Source organism: Canis lupus, chromosome 17 (assembly GCF_011100685.1).
Source record: "Canis lupus familiaris isolate Mischka breed German Shepherd chromosome 17, alternate assembly UU_Cfam_GSD_1.0, whole genome shotgun sequence".
Lineage (NCBI taxonomy): Eukaryota > Metazoa > Chordata > Mammalia > Carnivora > Canidae > Canis > Canis lupus.
Window position 1 is genome coordinate 60,100,304 of NC_049238.1, and position 17,830 is coordinate 60,118,133.

Below are 17,830 nucleotides of genomic sequence, written 5' to 3' on the forward strand. Positions count from 1 at the left end.
TGCCAACCCACTGACAAATTTGGAAAGATACAATTCCAAACATAATGTTCATTATTGCTTATGATTTTGATCCTTGAAACTTTACGAAGAAAATTCTGTACACATCTTTTCCAAAGTACTTATGAAAAACAAGAATATTTAATCCAGATGCTGTTTCCTAAATTGGCCAAAATGTGTTCTTCCCTGATTTGAAATGTAAGAATTCAGTTTAGCTTAGCACTTGCAGTTTAAAAAAGTAAGCTTCAGAAATTATCTTGCTTCATCCTCTCTTGTCCTGTTTCAATATCATCTGGCCTTTCAATCGGAACATGTGTTCATTGCTTCTTAGTGTCCACAGAGATCATTAATTCAATACAGAACATTTTCTTTATTTTAGGCTGGTATCAATGTGGACATCAAGGTATTCCTTGTACTAAGCAATTTAACCTGAATTGGCAATATATAGATTAAATCTGTATAGTAATTAAGGGATTTTTTTTTCTCCTTCCTTGATAGGGTAAAATGTCTCTAGACAACCTTATGTTTTATGTCTAAAAGACAAGTACAATGTGAGTTCAAAGGAAAATACGTCAAGAAAAGTAAACTCTAGCCATTTTTAACCTATACTTGAAAATTTTCCCTTCTTATATTTCTGTAATGGACAACTAATAACTGAGGGGATTATAAAAATCTAAAATATTATAAACAAGACACTGCTACAAAAGGTAGAAAAGGCAAATTCCTGCCCTCCAGGAGTTTTCCTTTTAGTGGTGCTGTAACAGGAATTCAGTAAGAAAGAGATATAACACTTCTACTTTTGTTTTAAACAAGTTTTATAACTTTTTTTATATCAGGTCTACATCTTCATAAAATCAAACTTACTAATGATAACAATCCATTAGAAAAGAAGAAAACACATTTTTACTTATATCTGATTACTTTAAAATGTTAATACTTTGTTCACTAACGTACCCCTAGAGTTTGGAATACAGGAATCAATAAATACATATTAGATGAATAAATATGTCTTGCTCTTATTCTTTTAGATCAACTTTAGAAAAAAATTTCAGTTGCCACCCAAAAAATTGCATTGGAAATTGTATTAAATTTTTAAGTTGATTTAAGATGGCCTGAAATATTTACAATGTTTAGGCTTTCTATCCAAAACTCAGTACGCCTCTCCTTTCATTCAGTGGTGAAAATGAAGGATGTTTCTATTAAACGGTGTTTCCAGTGTTTTTTGTCTCTGGTAATAATTTGATAGTTTGGCTTATATAGATCAAAAACACTCTTCACTGAGAACATAAGTATAAATTTCATTGATATGGTGAATGAAATCTTTTTTTTTTTTTAAGATTTTATTTATTTGTTCATGAAAGACACACAGAGAGAGGAAGAGAGGTTAGGCAGAGGGAGAAGCAGGCTCCCTGAGGAGAGCCCAATGCAGAACTCGATCCCAAGACCCGGGGATCACAACCTGAGCCAAAGGCAGACGCTCAACCACTGAGCCACTCAGGCGCTCTGAAATCTTTTTTCGTTACATTTCCTACCTAATTATTGCCAGAACAGTGGAGTGTTTTTTTCCTGAACGACTTTATTAATTCAAACATTTAGTTTAACAAAAAATTCAATCATCTACTTTCCATATCACACCCAAGTTTATTTATTTTTTTAAGTAATTTTTTAAGTAACACCCTCTATATTTAAATCACTTGCTTACTATCTTATTGCATTCAGAAATTTCAAAACAATTTTAAATTACAGTGTTTGAGAGATTAAATACACAAATGGACAATGGCCAGACCATATGGAAAACAGAATTTTGGCCACAATCTGCAGCCACCTGCCCAGGAAACTAACTCCTTATCTATAATAAACAACCCAGGAAGCCAGTCTGTTACAAGTCAGACTTACAGGAAGCCAGGCTGCTATCTACAGTGACAATCCGAGAAGCTAAACAATAACTTCTATAACAATCTGCCCAAAATGACCATGACTTCATTAATAACTGACAGCTTCCCTAATTTGGTCCCAACATCCAATGTGGGACCAACCACAGACAGAAAAATATGCATCACTAACAAATCACATAGGATGTCTCATTTCTAGTTAGCCTGTCTACAAGCTTCCCCGTGCCAAGCCTTCAATCAGGTAAACACAGATTAAGTCTTCCCTTTTCTCTACTATAAAGCTTTCTCAATCTTCTGCCTACCTTAGAGTAACTGACAAAACTCCAGTGATGGTAGCTAACTCCCTTGCTAGAGCAAACTCAGAATAAATAGTCTTTATTTTTCTTATTCGGTTGGTCTTCATTTATTTGCACAGGCAACAGCCAGGATCCCTTAATTTTGCTCCTCATTTTAATGGAAATATTCTTAATTATTTTGCCAACAAAAACAGTATTGTTATTTTGAAAAAGGTTTTACCATGTTGAGTTGTCCTTCTATTTCATTTCTGGTAAGTACTTAAAATAGAATGTTCATTTTTATCAGATAACTTTTCAGCATCTTGTATTTTTCATATTCAGTATTTTAAGATTAGACTTATTATTGAACCATCCTCAAATTTCTAAGATAAGCATTTCTCAGTTACTGAATTATTCTTTCAATATATTATAGGTAAGACCCATTTTTAGTAGTCAGTATTAACCTTACTAGTTTTTGTCTTCCAATGGATAATTTTATTTTCAGATTAGGAGGGTATATTTTAGGTAACTAAAAAGATAAACCATAACATTAGTATCCACTTACAATTACAAAGGAATAATTAAAAAATACCTCATCTTCAAGAGTGTAACAAAAATCAAATGTATTCAAAAGTGAAATGAAGGTGCACCTGGGTGACTCAGTCAGTTAGGAGTCTGCCTTCAACACAGTTATCATCTCAGGGTCCTGGGATCGAGCCCCACAGCTCCACATCAGGCTCCCTGCTCAGGGGGGAGCCTGCTTCTCCCTCTCACTCTGCCTGCTACTCCCCCTGCTTGTACTCTCTCTCTCTGTCAAATAACTCTTTAAAAAAAAAAAAAGTGAAATGAAAATAAAGCTACTTGCAAATTTTTGCTTTAATCAAATAGAAAACCATTATCTTAAGCATTGTCTTTATTTGAAAATTCTCTACTGTTGAAACATTCGAGCTAGAAAGAAAATTCTACTGATATTAGAGGCAGAACTTAAGACATCTCACAAATAGGAATGGTAAATACATATAACAATGCTTTCTCTTAACCCTAAATTATGGGATCCCTGGGTGGTGCAGTGGTTTGGCGCCTGCCTTTGGCCCAGGGTGCGATCCTGGAGACCCGGGATTGAATCCCACATCGGGCTCCCGGTGCATGGAGCCTGCTTCTCCCTCTGCCTGTCTCTCTTTCTCTCCCTCTCTCCGTGACTATCATAAATAAATAAATAAAAAATTAAAAAAAAAACTAACTTATTCCTGTATTACATGATAGCAAGTTTTACAAATTAGATTAATACATGTTTAAAATTTAACTTAATGAAGTTAATATCCTGATGTTAAGGATACTAATATTTTTTTTAATTTTTATTTATTTATGATAGTCACAGAGAGAGAGAGAGAGAGGCACAGACACAGGCAGAGGGAGAAGCAGGCTCCATGCACCAGGAGCCCGATGTGGGACTCGATCCCGGGTCTCCGGGATCACGCCCTGGGCCAAAGGCAGGCGCCAAACCGCTGCGCCACCCAGGGATCCCTAAGGATACTAATATTTTAAAATAATTAGACATATGTAAAATATAAGCATTTAATATATGCTTTAAAAGATTTCCAAATCACTGGTAAAGAGATAGATTATTCAATAATAAGTAGTGTTGGAATAATTAACAATTTGGGGGTGTGGAGAAACAACAGAATTGCCAAAGAATGATCCAGGGGGCTCTCCAAAGGTTACCTGACAAAGAGCTGGCTGATATCTGGAGGTACCTGATCTCACCTTCACCTAAACTATCCAAGTGCTGGGCAGCTATCATTTCTAGAAGCTTTCTGAGCTGGCACCCAAGCTAAGGCTATTTGACACTCCAAATCAGCTCCACTCTCAAGGTCACTCCCATGTTTGACCACAGTGTGTCTGGTACACTTAGCAAGCACACCACTCTCCTGGCCCCATGCATCCTGCTGGCCCTTCTATTTATCAATTCCTGCTTAAACCAAATAATACTGCTGGTGTTTGCCTGAGCCCTCTTGCTTGAGGGAATATGGCTTTAAACTCTGACCACACATTATGCACAAAAACTAATTCCAGGTGGTCCACAAGTCAATAAAAATAAATCAAGACAATGAAAAGCTAGAGTAAAATAGAATTAAATGATCATCAAATCTCTGGAGGATGAGACACGTTTCTAGGGTTCATAGAATAAAATGACTCACAAATAAAAACACAAATTCTCTTACTACATAAATATTTTGAACATCCATATAACCAAAATAAAAAGATGAAGAATAGAATATTTTTATCTAGTATGACAAAGGGTTAATATCCCTATTACATAAACAAATTAATACAACTGATTTTTTTAATCAAACAGTAAAAGCCCACTTGGTAAGGTTATAAACAATCTACAAAGGAACTTGCAAACAGTAATCAAAGAAAAGCAAATGAAAGCAATAATGAGGTAATTTTTTTTACCTACTTTTCCTCCTGACAGCTCCATCTTAGCCTCTTTTGCTCTTCATCTCCTCAACTTCTGTATGTTCAAGTGCTCCAGGAATCCAATACTTAGACTTCTCTTTTTTCTATCTCTACTCATTCCCTAATGATCTCACCCAGTCACATGGCTTTAAATAGCATCTATTTATCAATGAGTCCCAAAATTTATATTTCCAGCTCGGACTAGAATACCCAGCTGCCTACTTGCCATTTCCACCTGGATTTTTAACAAGTGACTCAAACTTAATGAAAATGTACCCAGTGTAAACTACTGATACTACCTCTCTCCCCCAAGCCAGCTCGGCCTGTAGCCTTCCCCTTCTCACATAACGGCAGTTCCATTCTTCTGGTTGCCCAGGCCAAAAATCTTGGTATCACCCTGACTACGCTTTTTCCCTCATATGCCACATCTCAACAGTCAGCAAATTCCTGTCAGCTTTACCTCCAAAATACACCCACAATTCAATTCACTTCTCCCATCACCACCAGGATCCAAGCCACCATCATCTCTCACTTGGATTATTGCAATAGCCACCTAACTTGTGTCCTGGCTCCTGTCTTTGCCCCTCTTCCTCTGTTTTCAGAATAGCCAGAACGAACCTGTTAAAACGTAAGGCAGATGCTGTCACTTTTTTGCTCAGCTCTCCAAATGTTGCCTATTCTCATAAAGGGTAAAATCTAAAGACCTTACAAGCCCTACATGATCGATCTATCCCCTTCTTATCCTGCTCCACTCCTTATCTCCAAGACAATATCTAATATTGCCATCCTTCTTGCTTACACTGTTCTAGCCATATGGCCTTGACATCCCTCCACCACACCAGCCATGCTCTACTACACAGCCTTTACACTTGCTTGCTATTCCTTATCATCAAATGAATGGTCTTGGGATCCCTGGGTGGCGCAGCGGTTTGGCGCCTGCCTTTGGCCCAGGGCGCGATCCTGGAGACCCGGGATCGAATCCCACGTCGGGCTCCCGGTGCATGGATCCTGCTTCTCCCTCTGCCTGTGTCTCTGCCTCTCTCTCTCTCTGTGTGTGACTATCAAATAAAAATTAAAAAAAAAAAATGAATGGTCTTACCAAGGTATCAAACAGTTGGCTTTCCTTTTCCTTTGGGTCTTTACTAAAAACTTTCCTTGACTTTTCCTCCTCCCTTTCTCTTGCCTTTCTAAATAACTCAGTCCTAAAGACATGAGGATGGGGCAGAACTAGGTACACTAGTGCATAGTGGTGTGTCAGAGCCAAGAAGGATAAGATGACACCCCCACAGAGGGGTGGCCTGGCATGCATGGGATGTCAGACCTGAGTGAGGTGGGGGCATGCTGCGTGAGGTTAGAATGGTATTGAGGCAGGGAAAGGTGTGGCAGCAGAGGAAGAGACTGATAATATACAGAGGATTTGATCAAATAAGTAAATAGAGGATGAAGGGAGCTAATTTCTCACTGTCAGATTATAGAGACACAAAGACGGAAACAGGATAAAACTAGAATGAACCCGAGGTGTTAGACTGAAATTCAAGTGAATTCATGGTTTTCAATACAAATATATAGACATAATTTTGTGTATATTGTGTGTATATATGTTACATATATATGTAAATACATATATACTCAAACACATATATTCTCTGTCCATTAAGAGGGTCTGGGAGGGGCAACTCCATTCAACCCCAATAGTAATGAGCATGCCTAGCACCTAGAGTGTGACTTCAAAATAGCATTCTCAAGGGCTCCTGGGACAAATGGCTGATTCCAGGATGGGGCCAGGAAAGCACAAGATAAGCCTGGAACATACTGGTATGCCAGAAAACAGGGAAGTGCTCAAAGAATGATGGGGGCATGTCAAAGGACAAGGAAGCTAAGCTTGAAGGGCTTCCAATGGGAAAATATAAGAACAATTTAAATACCAGAATAATGACATTCACTCACTAAAATAGGAAATTATGAGCTCATATACATAAAAGCAAACAAAATGAAAGTTGGATGAGGAATGTGATCGAGCTTCTCCCCACTAAACACTTAATTACAAAGAGAAAAAGAACTTTACAGTGGACAAGCTTTAAAGATACCATCAAAATCAAGTGATCAAAGTAAACATTATGACTAATGGAACAAAAAGAAATTATGTGCCACCTGACATGATGCAATAAGAACACAGCTTTGGGGGCACCTGGGTGGCTCAGCGCTTGAGCATCTGCCTTTGGCCCAGGGGGTGACTGAGTCCCACATCGGGCTCCCTGCAGGGAACCTGCTTCTCCCTCTGCCTCTGCCTCTGCCTCTCTCTGTGTGTCCCTCATGAATAAATAAAATCTTCAAAAAAAAACCACAAGGGATCCCTGGGTGGCGCAGCGGTTTGGCGCCTGCCTTTGGCCCAGGGCGCGATCCTGGAGACCCGGGATCGAATCCCACGTCAGGCTCCCGGTGCATGGAGCCTGCTTCTCCCTCTGCCTGTGTCTCTGCCTCTCTCTCTCTCTCTGTGTGACTATCATAAATAAATAAAAAATTAAAAAAAAATTAAAAAAAAAAAAAACCACAAAAAAAAAAAAAAATACCACAGCACTGTTTTTGTCATAGTCCTGCCAAAAATGAATAACCCTAAGTTTAACCATGAGGAAACAGCAGACAGACTTAAATTAGGGGATACTCTACAAAGTAGGTGGCCAGGAATTTTCAAAGGCATCAAGGTCACAAGAGTTGAAAAAACACTGAGAAACGGTTTCAGCCGGAAGGATACTAAAGGGATATGATAACTAAAACCAACAAATTGATGCAGAACTGGGTCCTTTTTCTACGATTTTTGCTGAGACAGTAATGCTGAGACAATTGGCAAAAATCTGGGTTATGAGGATAAGAATATTGATATCTCAGTATTAACTATTCTTATTTTGGTGTGTATATTTTGGGTATACAGGAGAAATGTCTTTGTAGCAAAAACACTAACGTATTTGGAGAGGAGGGACATTAGATGGGTAATTCTCAAATTTTCAGAAAAAAACATTTTTTGCTTCTATACTTGCAAGTTTTCTGTAGGCTTGTGATTTAAATCTAGAATATATTTTTAAAATTTTGTCACTTACTCAGTAAGACCTTTACTAGTCACTTTAATTAAAATGCTCACCCCAGTGACACACTCCTTCCTGCTTTATTTTTATTTCTTAACACATATATTTTGTTTATTTAGTTGATTATTTCATCCAAGAGGATCTAGGAGCACAGGAACTTTTTTTTTTTTTTTTTTTTTTTTTTTTAGTAGGCACAGGAACTTTTGTCTTTTATTCACTACTGTGTCATGAGAGTTTAGGACATTGCCTGGAGCATAGTAAGTACTCAATAAATATTTAATGAATAAGTGAATGTATAAACTTATTGAGTAAATGTTTTAAGACAGATAATAACCATTATGAGGACAAGTGAAGTAAAAGTGTTATTCTCATTATCAATATAGCTTATTAAATGCTTCTGGAAAATAATTTGGCAATTAAGAATCATAACAATATTAATGCCCTTTAATCTAGAAATTCCATTTCTTGGATTTTATTCTAGGAACTATCCTAAAATATAGGAATGCAATCACAGTGTTAAGCTGTTCACTATACCAGAAAAAAAAAAGAGAGAGAGAGAAAGAGAGAAATGAACAAATAGATAAAAAATATTGGATAAAGTATGCCATATCCACAGATTAAAATTCTATTTCATTTGAAAATCCATTTGTTTTGAAAACCATTTCATTTGAAATTATAGTAATATGGGGGAAATATTTTATGTATTATTATATTGAGAAAAATAAACAATATTAATTTATAGTCTATAAACTCAAAAATATGTACTATAATAAGCAATTATTATGTTGTGGTAGTTTTTATTTGCTTTTCTCTAATTTTTAGTAATATTATAATTTAACTTCTTTTTTTTTTTTTAAGATTTATTTGAGAGAGAGAGCATGAGGGCAGTGAGGGAAAAGGGAGAGGGAAAAGTAGACTCCGCACTGAGCAGGCAGCCGGATGTGGGGCTCAATCCCATAGGACTTTGGGATCGTGACCTGAGCCAAGGGCACATGCTTAATCAGCTGAGCCACCCAGGTACCCCATGTAATTTACATTCTTAAAATGCATTTATAATAAAAAATATTTATATTTTAAAAACACATCATGGATAAAGTTAGCCAGATGTAGTATTAACCTCATGAAAGTAAGTACTGCTTGGATAAAGAGATATATAAATAAAAAATTAACTAGGCTGTGGGATGACTGGGTGGCTCAGTGGTTGAGTGTCTGCCTTGGGCTCAGGGAATGATCCCTGGATCTGAGATCCAGTCCCACATCAGCCTCCCCATGGGAGGCCTGCTTCTCCCCCTGCCTATCTCTCTCTCTTTGTGTCTCTCATGAATGAATAAATAAATAAATAAAGTTTAAAAATTAACTAGTCTCTGTTCAAATGTGACCAAATATAAAAGATGTATGGGGTACCTGGGTAGCCCAGTCAGTTGGGTGTCCGACTCTTCATTTCACCTTGGGTCATGATCTCTTGAGTGGTGAAATCCAGCCCAGGCATCTGGTTCCAAGTTCGTCAGGGAGTATGCTTGAAGATTCTCTCCCTTTGCCCTTCCCTCTACTCTCTCTCAAATAAATACATCTTTTACAAAACTAAAAAATAAAAGAGGTGGGCAGCCCCAGTGGTGCAGTGGTTTAGTGCCGCCTGCAGCCTGCGGTTTGATCCTGGGGACCCTGGATGGAGTCCCACATCAGGCTCCCTGCATGGAGCCTGCTTCTCCCTCTGCCTGTGCTTCTGCCTCTCTCTCTCTGTGTCTCTATGAATAAATAAATAAAATCTTTAAAAATAAATAAATAAATAAATAAATAAATAAGGTAAAAAAAAATTTAAATCTGTCTGAAAACAAATTATGTTAATAGAAGAAAGCAGTTTACATAATATCAGGAGAATTTGGCCATATTAGTTTTGTACTTCTGAAGCAAGACATGCTAAATACAACAAACACTAACACCATGAAAAAGGTATACTCTGATGTGGATCAGGGTAGGTTCATCATGCTTGCCAGACCAACAAAATATCTCTCAACACCATCTAGCATGTTCTGTTCTAATTCCATGCTCTGATTATAACTTGGCCTCCCCATTATCTTTTTCTGGGAAGGGGTTATTCTAGAACTCCACGTAGCCACATGAGTACTTGAAATGTGGCTAATCCTAACTAAGATGTGCTTTAAGTACAAAAACCACCCCAGATCTCAAAGACTTAGTATGAAAAAAAGAATGCAAAATATCTCAGCAATAACTACATATTTATATGTTAAAATTAGAACATTTTGGATATATTGGGTTAAATATATTATTGTTACCTGTTTCCTTTTACTTTTCTAATATGGATACTAGAAAATTTTAAATTACTTCTGTGGCTCACATTTGTGGATAGTATTTTTTTTCCCCCCACAGGAGACAGAGAGAGAGAGGCAGAGACATAGGAAGAGGGAGGAGAAGCAGGCTTCATGAAGGGAGCCCAATGTAGGACTCCATCCCGGGATTCCGGGATCATGCATGCCCTCAGCTGAAGGCAGATGCTCAACCACTGAGCCACCCAGGCATCCCCATATTATCTTTTTATTGATGAACACTGATCTAGAACATTAAACAAGAATACTGCAATCAATATAAATGTACAATCTCCCTAAAAACCAATAAATTGACACCAGGTTTAGACAGCAGTCTCTTGAGTTTTCATGGCACAAGTCTAGCCCTCATATTTGCAATGACAAAATCAGATCCTCAATGAAGTGAGCAAATTAAGGTTCCGGCACCCTCTGAGCTTCCTGGGCATAAGCTGTTAGCTCCACTATTTGTCTACCTCCTAACATTTCTCTCTTGGCTCATAATCTTGTGTTAGACTGTATTCTTCGAGGGATAGGATTGTGTATTATTCATCTTTGTTTTCCTAGCACTTCAGTGCCTTAAACAAAGGTATTAAAAGGTTTTTTAGGAGCACCTAGCTGGCTCATGTGGGTAGAGCCTGCAACTCTTGATCTTAGGGTTGTGTTCAAGCCCCATGCTGGGTATACAGCTTCCTTTCAAAAAAAAAAAAAAAAAAATCTCTTTAAAAAAAAGTTTGTTAAATAAACATTCTTCCACATCTTATGCCTTTGATCATAGTTATAGGCCTCCTTACCTTAAAAAGCTTGTGAACATAACCTCTCCATTGGTTTTTTTACCAGGTAAACGTAAATGATTCTTGAAGATTGAACACATAAAAACCTGAAAGTAAATCACAATCATGTGAATTAAAAATAATTAATATCTAACTTGGAGTGATAGCTTTACAACCATCACAGCACAATGTATTTTATTATTAAGGACAGAGCCTTAGAGACAGACTACAGAATTGATATTTCATCATTATGCAATGGCCTATATTATATGACCTCTTATTTGTCCCTGAATTCCAACAGCAACCTCATGGCTGATACAGAATAGCGGCGGAAGGGAAAATAGATGAAACAAAAAGGAAATACTTATCATGAGATGTGTGATGCTTTGGCTTCTTAACATAGACCAGATAAGGGATACCTGGGTGTCCCGCAGTTGAGCGTCCGCCTTTGGGTCAGGGCCTGATCCCGTGTTAGGGGACGGAGTCCTGCTTTGGCCTCCCTTTGAGGAGCCTGCCTCTCTCTCTCTCATGAATAAATAAATCTTTAAAATATATAGAGAGACCAGATAACAATAACTGCTTTCTCAGCAAGTAGTTTCACAAGGTTTAGTTGAAAACTGCAAAAAAAACAAATTCACTACCAACTTTCCCTGTTAATAACTATTTCTGAATACTATGACAGCAACAAAACAATGCTGAAAACACAATCTCTCAATATGGCGGCGGTGGGGTCAAAAACCTTCCTCCTAAATATTAACCTGTCAGAAGGAAAATCCTTTTCTGAGAAATGCTGGTACCCAACAGAAAATCCTGACTTCTTAAAATCCAGGTATGTGCCTATCTCTTATTTTAAATGAAGTAGTTGGTCTTCATTTAACCCAATTTTGTGACTTTTATAAAAGCCATTGAAAAAGCCTGAGAAACTACTGTCATTAGATTTACTAGATTATTTGTAAACATTGGGTTTACATGTAAACATTGGGTTTACATGTAAACATATGGGTGTTGCGGGGGGCTCAGTTTCTAGAGCATGTGACTCTTGATCTCAGGTTTTGAGTTCCAGTCTCACCTTGGGTAAAGATTACTTTAAAATAATTTTTAAAAAATTAATGGATGGGTTTATGTTTCTATAGAATTAGCAACTCTAAATTTTCTGGTAAGATCTTATTTTTAAGTAATCTCTACACCTAATGGGGGGCTCAAATGCACAATCCCAAAATCAAGAGTCACGTGCTCAGGATGCCTGGGTGGCTCAGTGGTTGAGAATCTGCCTTCTGCTCTGGGCATAATCCTGGAGTCCCCGGATCAGAGCAAGTCCTGCATCAGGCTCCCTGCATGGAGCCTGCTTCTCCCTCTGCCTATGCCTCTGTCTCGAATAAATAAATAAATGTAAAAAAAAAAAAAAAAAAAAAAGTCACATGCTCTACAGACTGAGACATCCAGGTGCCCCACTGTCTTTTGATGTTTTTATAAAAATTGTGTACACACAAATATTTTCTGAAATGTGACTAATTCTAATGAAAAGTATAATTTAATGAGTTTTTCTCCAATAGTTTGAGACACTTCTAACAAACTGCAATTCAGTTGCCCAACCTAAAAGAATTGGAAAAAGTCCCAAGCTTGCTGACCTTTACAAAACTTCCCCACTGGAACCACTCTTCCCTTTCAGGAGAAAGAACAAAAAACAACAACAACAAAAAAAAACAACCCTCAACCTATATTAAATCTCTTTATCATTTTCCATGTGGTCTAAGTGTTATTTTTCAGTGCTTTATCCACGAGTAAATGGTTGCTCTAATATTTTCCAGAACTGATTTGTCCTTAGGCACCAAATTGATGAAGACTAAGATCCAGCAATTTTGGCATTCAATCGGGAAAATGAAAATAGGAAAACCACAAAAGAGCGGGCTAGCTCCTACAGACAAGAAGCAAAGCTCACGGAACAAAGGCCCCTGGAGGGCAAACTTGAACCTACACAATCAAAAAGCAGCAAAAAGTGTCCTCCAGTTGCACTTCCACCGTAGAAACCTTGAAAACCTAAACAACCCACCAACGTTTACACTTGCTAACTTGAATGATATTCATGAATGTGCGACCAAGAATTCAAATTTCAAATTAAATTAGGAAGAAAACAGAAACTCTGAAAATCGTTAAGCGAAGTTTGGCAAAAGCGTAAAAGAACAAAGAAAAGAGGGATCCCTGGGTGGCGCAGCGGTTTGGCGCCTGCCTTTGGCCCAGGGCGCGATCCTGGAGACCCCGGATCGAATCCCACGTCAGGCTCCCGGTGCATGGAGCCTGCTTCTCCCTCTGCCTATGTCTCTGCCTCTCTCTCTCTCTCTCTCTATGTGACTATCATAAATAAATAAAAAAAAATTTAAAAAAAAAAAAAAAAAAAAAAAAAAAAAAAAAAAAAAAAAAAAAAAAGAACAAAGAAAAGGAAGGTCCTGAGGACCCGAGCAGCGAGCTCTGCCCGCGTTAGCCCCGCCGACCGCGGAAGAGGGAGGAAGCGTAAGCCAGAGCCGGGCCGCCCTTCCGCCAACCGTTGGCGCCGACCTGCGGGCGCGGCGTTGCCGCTCAGCCTGCGCGTGCGCAGCTCGTGACTGAAAGCCGCGGGAGCGCGCGGGCCCGCGCTAGTCTGGGGGAGGGGCGGACGGGGCGAGGGCACGTGACCCGGATTGCGGCATTTCTGGCCCAATCCAAGGCGTTCCGGAAAGCGCCCTTGCAGAACAATTCGGGTAGCCCCGGTTCGACCGGGGAGGCCTGACTTCTTTTTAATCTCCCGGCTTCCCGGTTGCGCTGTCGGATCTAAGAAGCTTGTTTTGCGGCACTTTCTGTCCTGCGTCCCGCAGATCACATTAGGGGCACAGTCTGGAGTGACTGGCGCTTTTTTTTTTTTTTTTTTTTTTCTTTTTCTCCGTCATTAGAGTGTGTCAGCTCCTTAATTTCAGGGACTGTTGCGCTCTCCCTAAAACGCGCAAATCCAATTTCTACTGCTGGAGACTCCAGAATCCCAGGAGGGGGACTTGTGGTAAAAATAGTACTCTAAAAAAAGAAAAACTGGTTTATCTCTATCTCAGAAATTGAGGGTTGGGGAAATTAAGGTAAAAATTTAAAGAGACAGCTGTTCCATAGGACTAGGATAGATAACTTCCCTCAAAAATGTACCCTCAGGAACGCCTGGGTGGCTCAGTGGTTGAGCATCTGCCTTTGGCTAGTTGTGATCCTGGGGCCCTGGGATCCAGTCCCGCATCAGGCCCCACACAGGGAGCCTGCTTCTTCCCCTGCTTGTAGGTCTGTCGTGAATAAATAAATGAAATTAAAAAAAAAAAAAAAAGAATCTAAAGTAGAGATGCTGGAATAAGGTGTGGTTGGTAAGCCCCAGAGGAGTGTGACAGGAAACAGTTCTTGGAGAAACTCACTCTTAAGGCTAAAGTCCTTGACGTGAGAGGGAAGTGGAGTAAAAGAAAAATGAATTGAGGCAAAGTTGAACCGTTCTAATCCTTCACATGCTGACTGCTACATCTACAGCCCAGGAACCTTGGCAGTGGGGAATGAAAGGTGCAAAAGGATCAAATGACAACTGAGTCAAAACAATTTTTTAAAACAAGATATCACTCTCCATATAACCTATTACAGAAAGCTTGCTAAAAGTAAGACCCCTCACCTGGAATCCACGTCAGAAAATTTCATTCATTTCCTACAAATAATAAATCCTCCACACAGCGGAAATGAATTCCTTCTTAACTCAGAATATTCTCATATGGAATGGGGGGTGGGGGAGGGATAGTTAAAAGTGCTGGACTTGCACTGACTTTTCTGCAGGCGTTGCAGAGTGATTGTAATTGCTGCTTCCCCTTGCAGATGTTAGTTTTCCCTGGAGCTGCTGTCACTGGGTCTTTAAGTAAGTATAGTCGCTTCAACTGCAGCTCCTTCCATTACCCTTACAGGTTCTTCCATTACCCTTACAGGTTCTTCTATCAACTCCAGTCCTCCTCAGTCACAGCTGTCCATAGAAGTGATAGTAAGCTCCCCTGAGCACACTTTGCCAAGAGAAGACTGGAAGAAAATACCTCCACGTAGAGAAACCCAGTAGCTTCAGTGAGCTAATTCTGGGGTGGTGGAATGAGTTTATCCAACTCAAGTGGAGGCACAGATCGTGGCCTTCATCCACAAGGTGGTGCCATCTGAATATTTAATAGGAGAATTACAGAAAATAAGGAAGAGTTTAATGTCAGTTCTTTTTTTAAGATTTTTTTTCTTAAAGATTTTATTTATTCATTCATGAGAGACACACAGAGAGAGGCAGAAACACAGGCAGAGAGAGAAGCAAGCTCCATGCAGAGAGCCTGATGGATTCGATCCTGGGTCTCCAGGACCATGCCCTGGGCCGAAGGCAGGCGCCAAACCGCCGGGCCACCTGGGCTGCCCAGTTTTTTTAAAGATTTTTTTAAAAATTTATTCATGAGACACACAGGGAAGAAACAGAGACATAGGCAGAGAGAGAAGCAGGCTCCCCACTGGGAGCCTGATGTGGGACTTGATCCCAGGATCTGGGCTGAAAGCAGATGCTCAACTACTGAGCCATCCAGGTACCCCAGTTTCAGTTACTACTTAACAGCTGGAATTTTTTTTTTCACCAGTGCTATGTGCCTATTTGATGGCCTGTATCAATACTGACCAGTAATGTGGATGTGCCCATTTTATAAGTAACCAGGTCCAAATGATGCCTGAAGCAAAAATTTGACTATTTGTATTCATAAATTTGAGTAAGTCGTAGTTGCTTCTGATGCTTAATCAGAATTGCTGTTATGGGGTAGCCCTGCTTCAGTCTTACCACCCAAAAAGGATTAGATCTGTATGAAATAAAACTATTTTACCAGTATATAAAGTCTTTTTAAAGATGCTCCTGGAGATCAACCCACTTTGTAATTTCCATTTTGTGGCATAACCCATTCTCTTTCAAGTTAGGGCTGATCAACAGACTAGCACAAATAGCTGCCTCAGGCCAAATTACCCAAGCCAGGTTTTCAAATCTTAGGCTGATTAGTACATGAAAAAGGAATGCAGTAGTAGAATGCAATTATTAAGAAACAGCTGCAGAATCTTTGCATCCAGTACTAGGAACATAGAGGAAATTTTCAGCAACTGGGAGAATGTCACATGTTCCAACGCCTCTCTTTAAAATACAGAAGGAGGGTAGCCCCGGTGGCACAGCGGTGCCGCCTGCAGCCCAGGGCGTGATCCTGGAGACCCTGGACTCTGCATGGGGCCTGCTTCTCCCTCTGCCTGTGTCTCTGCCTCTCTCTGTCTCTATAAATAAATAAAATATTTTAAAAAATAAAATAAAATACAGAAGGAATAAGCATTACTAAAGTGGTTTGAATCACAATCTCTCACAGAATTGCCTCATTGTTTAGCACCACCAAAAAGACTTTTAGTGTAGTTCCATCATTTTCTTTAACCAAGGGGAAGGAAGAAGGTTTTGAAATTTTAAAGATGTAAAAATTGTTTAATAAACGATTTCTGTAATTGAGATATACTTCAATATTTTCCATCTCTCGAGGAGCAAAGTTCTGTAATTAAAATGCCTTTTCGGATCCCTGGGTGGCTCAGCGGTTGAGCATCTGCCTTTGGCTCAGGGCATGGTCCTGGAGTCCCACATTGGGCTCCCTGCATGGAGCCTGCCTCTCTCTCTCTCTGTTTCTCATGAATAAATTAATAAAATCTTAAAAAAAAAAATGCCATATAGGAACACCTGGGTGGCTCGGCAGCTGGGAACCTGCCTTCAGCTCAGGGTGTGATCCTGGGTCCTGGTATCAACTCCCACATTGGATTTCCTGTGAAGAGCCGGCTTCTCCCTCTGCCTATGTCTCTGCCTCTCTCATTCTGTCTCTCTCATGAATAAATAAAATCTTTTTTTTTTAATGCCTTTTCAATATTACACTGTAAGCAATCACAAAAACATTACTTACTGTATTTGTGTCTTGACTTTGTAAGTTACATTCCAGAGTTGTCTGCTCCATACAGGGAACCTGACCTGGGACTCGATCCCAAGTCTCCAGGATCACACCCTGGCCTGAAGGTGGCACTAAACCGCTAAACCACCAGGGCTGCCCAGTTATTACTTCAAAATACAAAAAGTACTGGCTCAGGGCACCTGGGTGGCTCAGTGGTTGAGCGTCTGCCTTTGGCTCAGGTCATGATCCCAGGACCCAGGTCCTATATCGGGCTCCCCAAAGGGAGCCCACCTCTCCCTCTATGTCTTTGCCTCTCCCTCAGTGTCTCTCATGAATAAATAAATAAAGTCTTAAGGAAAAAAAAAAAAGGTACTGGCTCAATTTGCAACTCCAAAAGGAAAATTAAGGGAATCCAGAATTTTTTCTCCTTCTTGGACAAAAGTTAGTAAGGCAGATGACGAGTTAAACTATTAAATTGTAATGCCGGGGATCCCTGGGTGGCGCAGCGGTTTGGCGCCTGCCTTTGGCCCAGGGCGCGATCCTGGAGACCCGGGATCGAATCCCACGTCGGGCTCCCGGTGCATGGAGCCTGCTTCTCCCTCTGCCTGTGTCTCTGCCTCTCTCTCTCTCTCACTGTGTGCCTATCATAAATAAATAAAAAAATTTAAAAAAAAAATTGTAATGCCTACCTCCCAAGCTGTTTCTGTTTTTAAAAAGACCCTCAAAGTCCCCAGTAGTGGTGTTCAAAAAGTGAATGTCATACACTGAAACTAATATTAACAACAAATCTTCCATTTATTTGAAGCAATTCAATTTCAAAAACTTTAATTTAAATTACAGCAGTCACAGAAAAAAAAACAGGTTTGAAACAGTCAGAAACAATAAAAATAATCAGGAGTGCTGCATTTTTTTTTTAAACACTGTCATGGCTTTATTCAAAACACAGTTACACAAAAGTATTAACTTCAAAGTTTTTAAAGAAGAGTTTTGAGGAATTTAACACACTATATACATACTGCCATACAAAGAGCATTAAAATAGGACCAAAAACTTCTACAAAATATAAAACCCACCC

General features: G+C 39.4%; 1 protein-coding gene across 16 annotated transcripts in view; it reads right to left on the reverse strand.

Annotated features, from left to right (window-relative positions):
• Positions 1 to 12,989, reverse strand: part of LOC102154731 — a 49,485-nt gene extending 36,496 nt beyond the window's left edge. For 9 of the 16 annotated variants that reach the window (XR_005372739.1, XR_005372738.1, XR_005372736.1 and 6 more), the window contains exon 1: positions 10,820 to 12,075. Coding sequence is in view for 1 of the 16 variants with exons in the window: in XM_038562100.1 (XP_038418028.1) it covers positions 4,626 to 4,646 (21 nt within the window). In the remaining 15 variants the exon portion in view is untranslated. Of the gene's footprint in view, positions 1 to 4,625; positions 6,914 to 9,108; positions 9,345 to 10,819; positions 12,076 to 12,773 lie in introns of those variants that run through there. The other 7 variants (XR_005372729.1, XR_005372734.1, XR_005372728.1 and 4 more) reach the window with 5 other exon arrangements.
• Between the last annotated feature and the right edge of the window lie 4,841 nt (positions 12,990 to 17,830).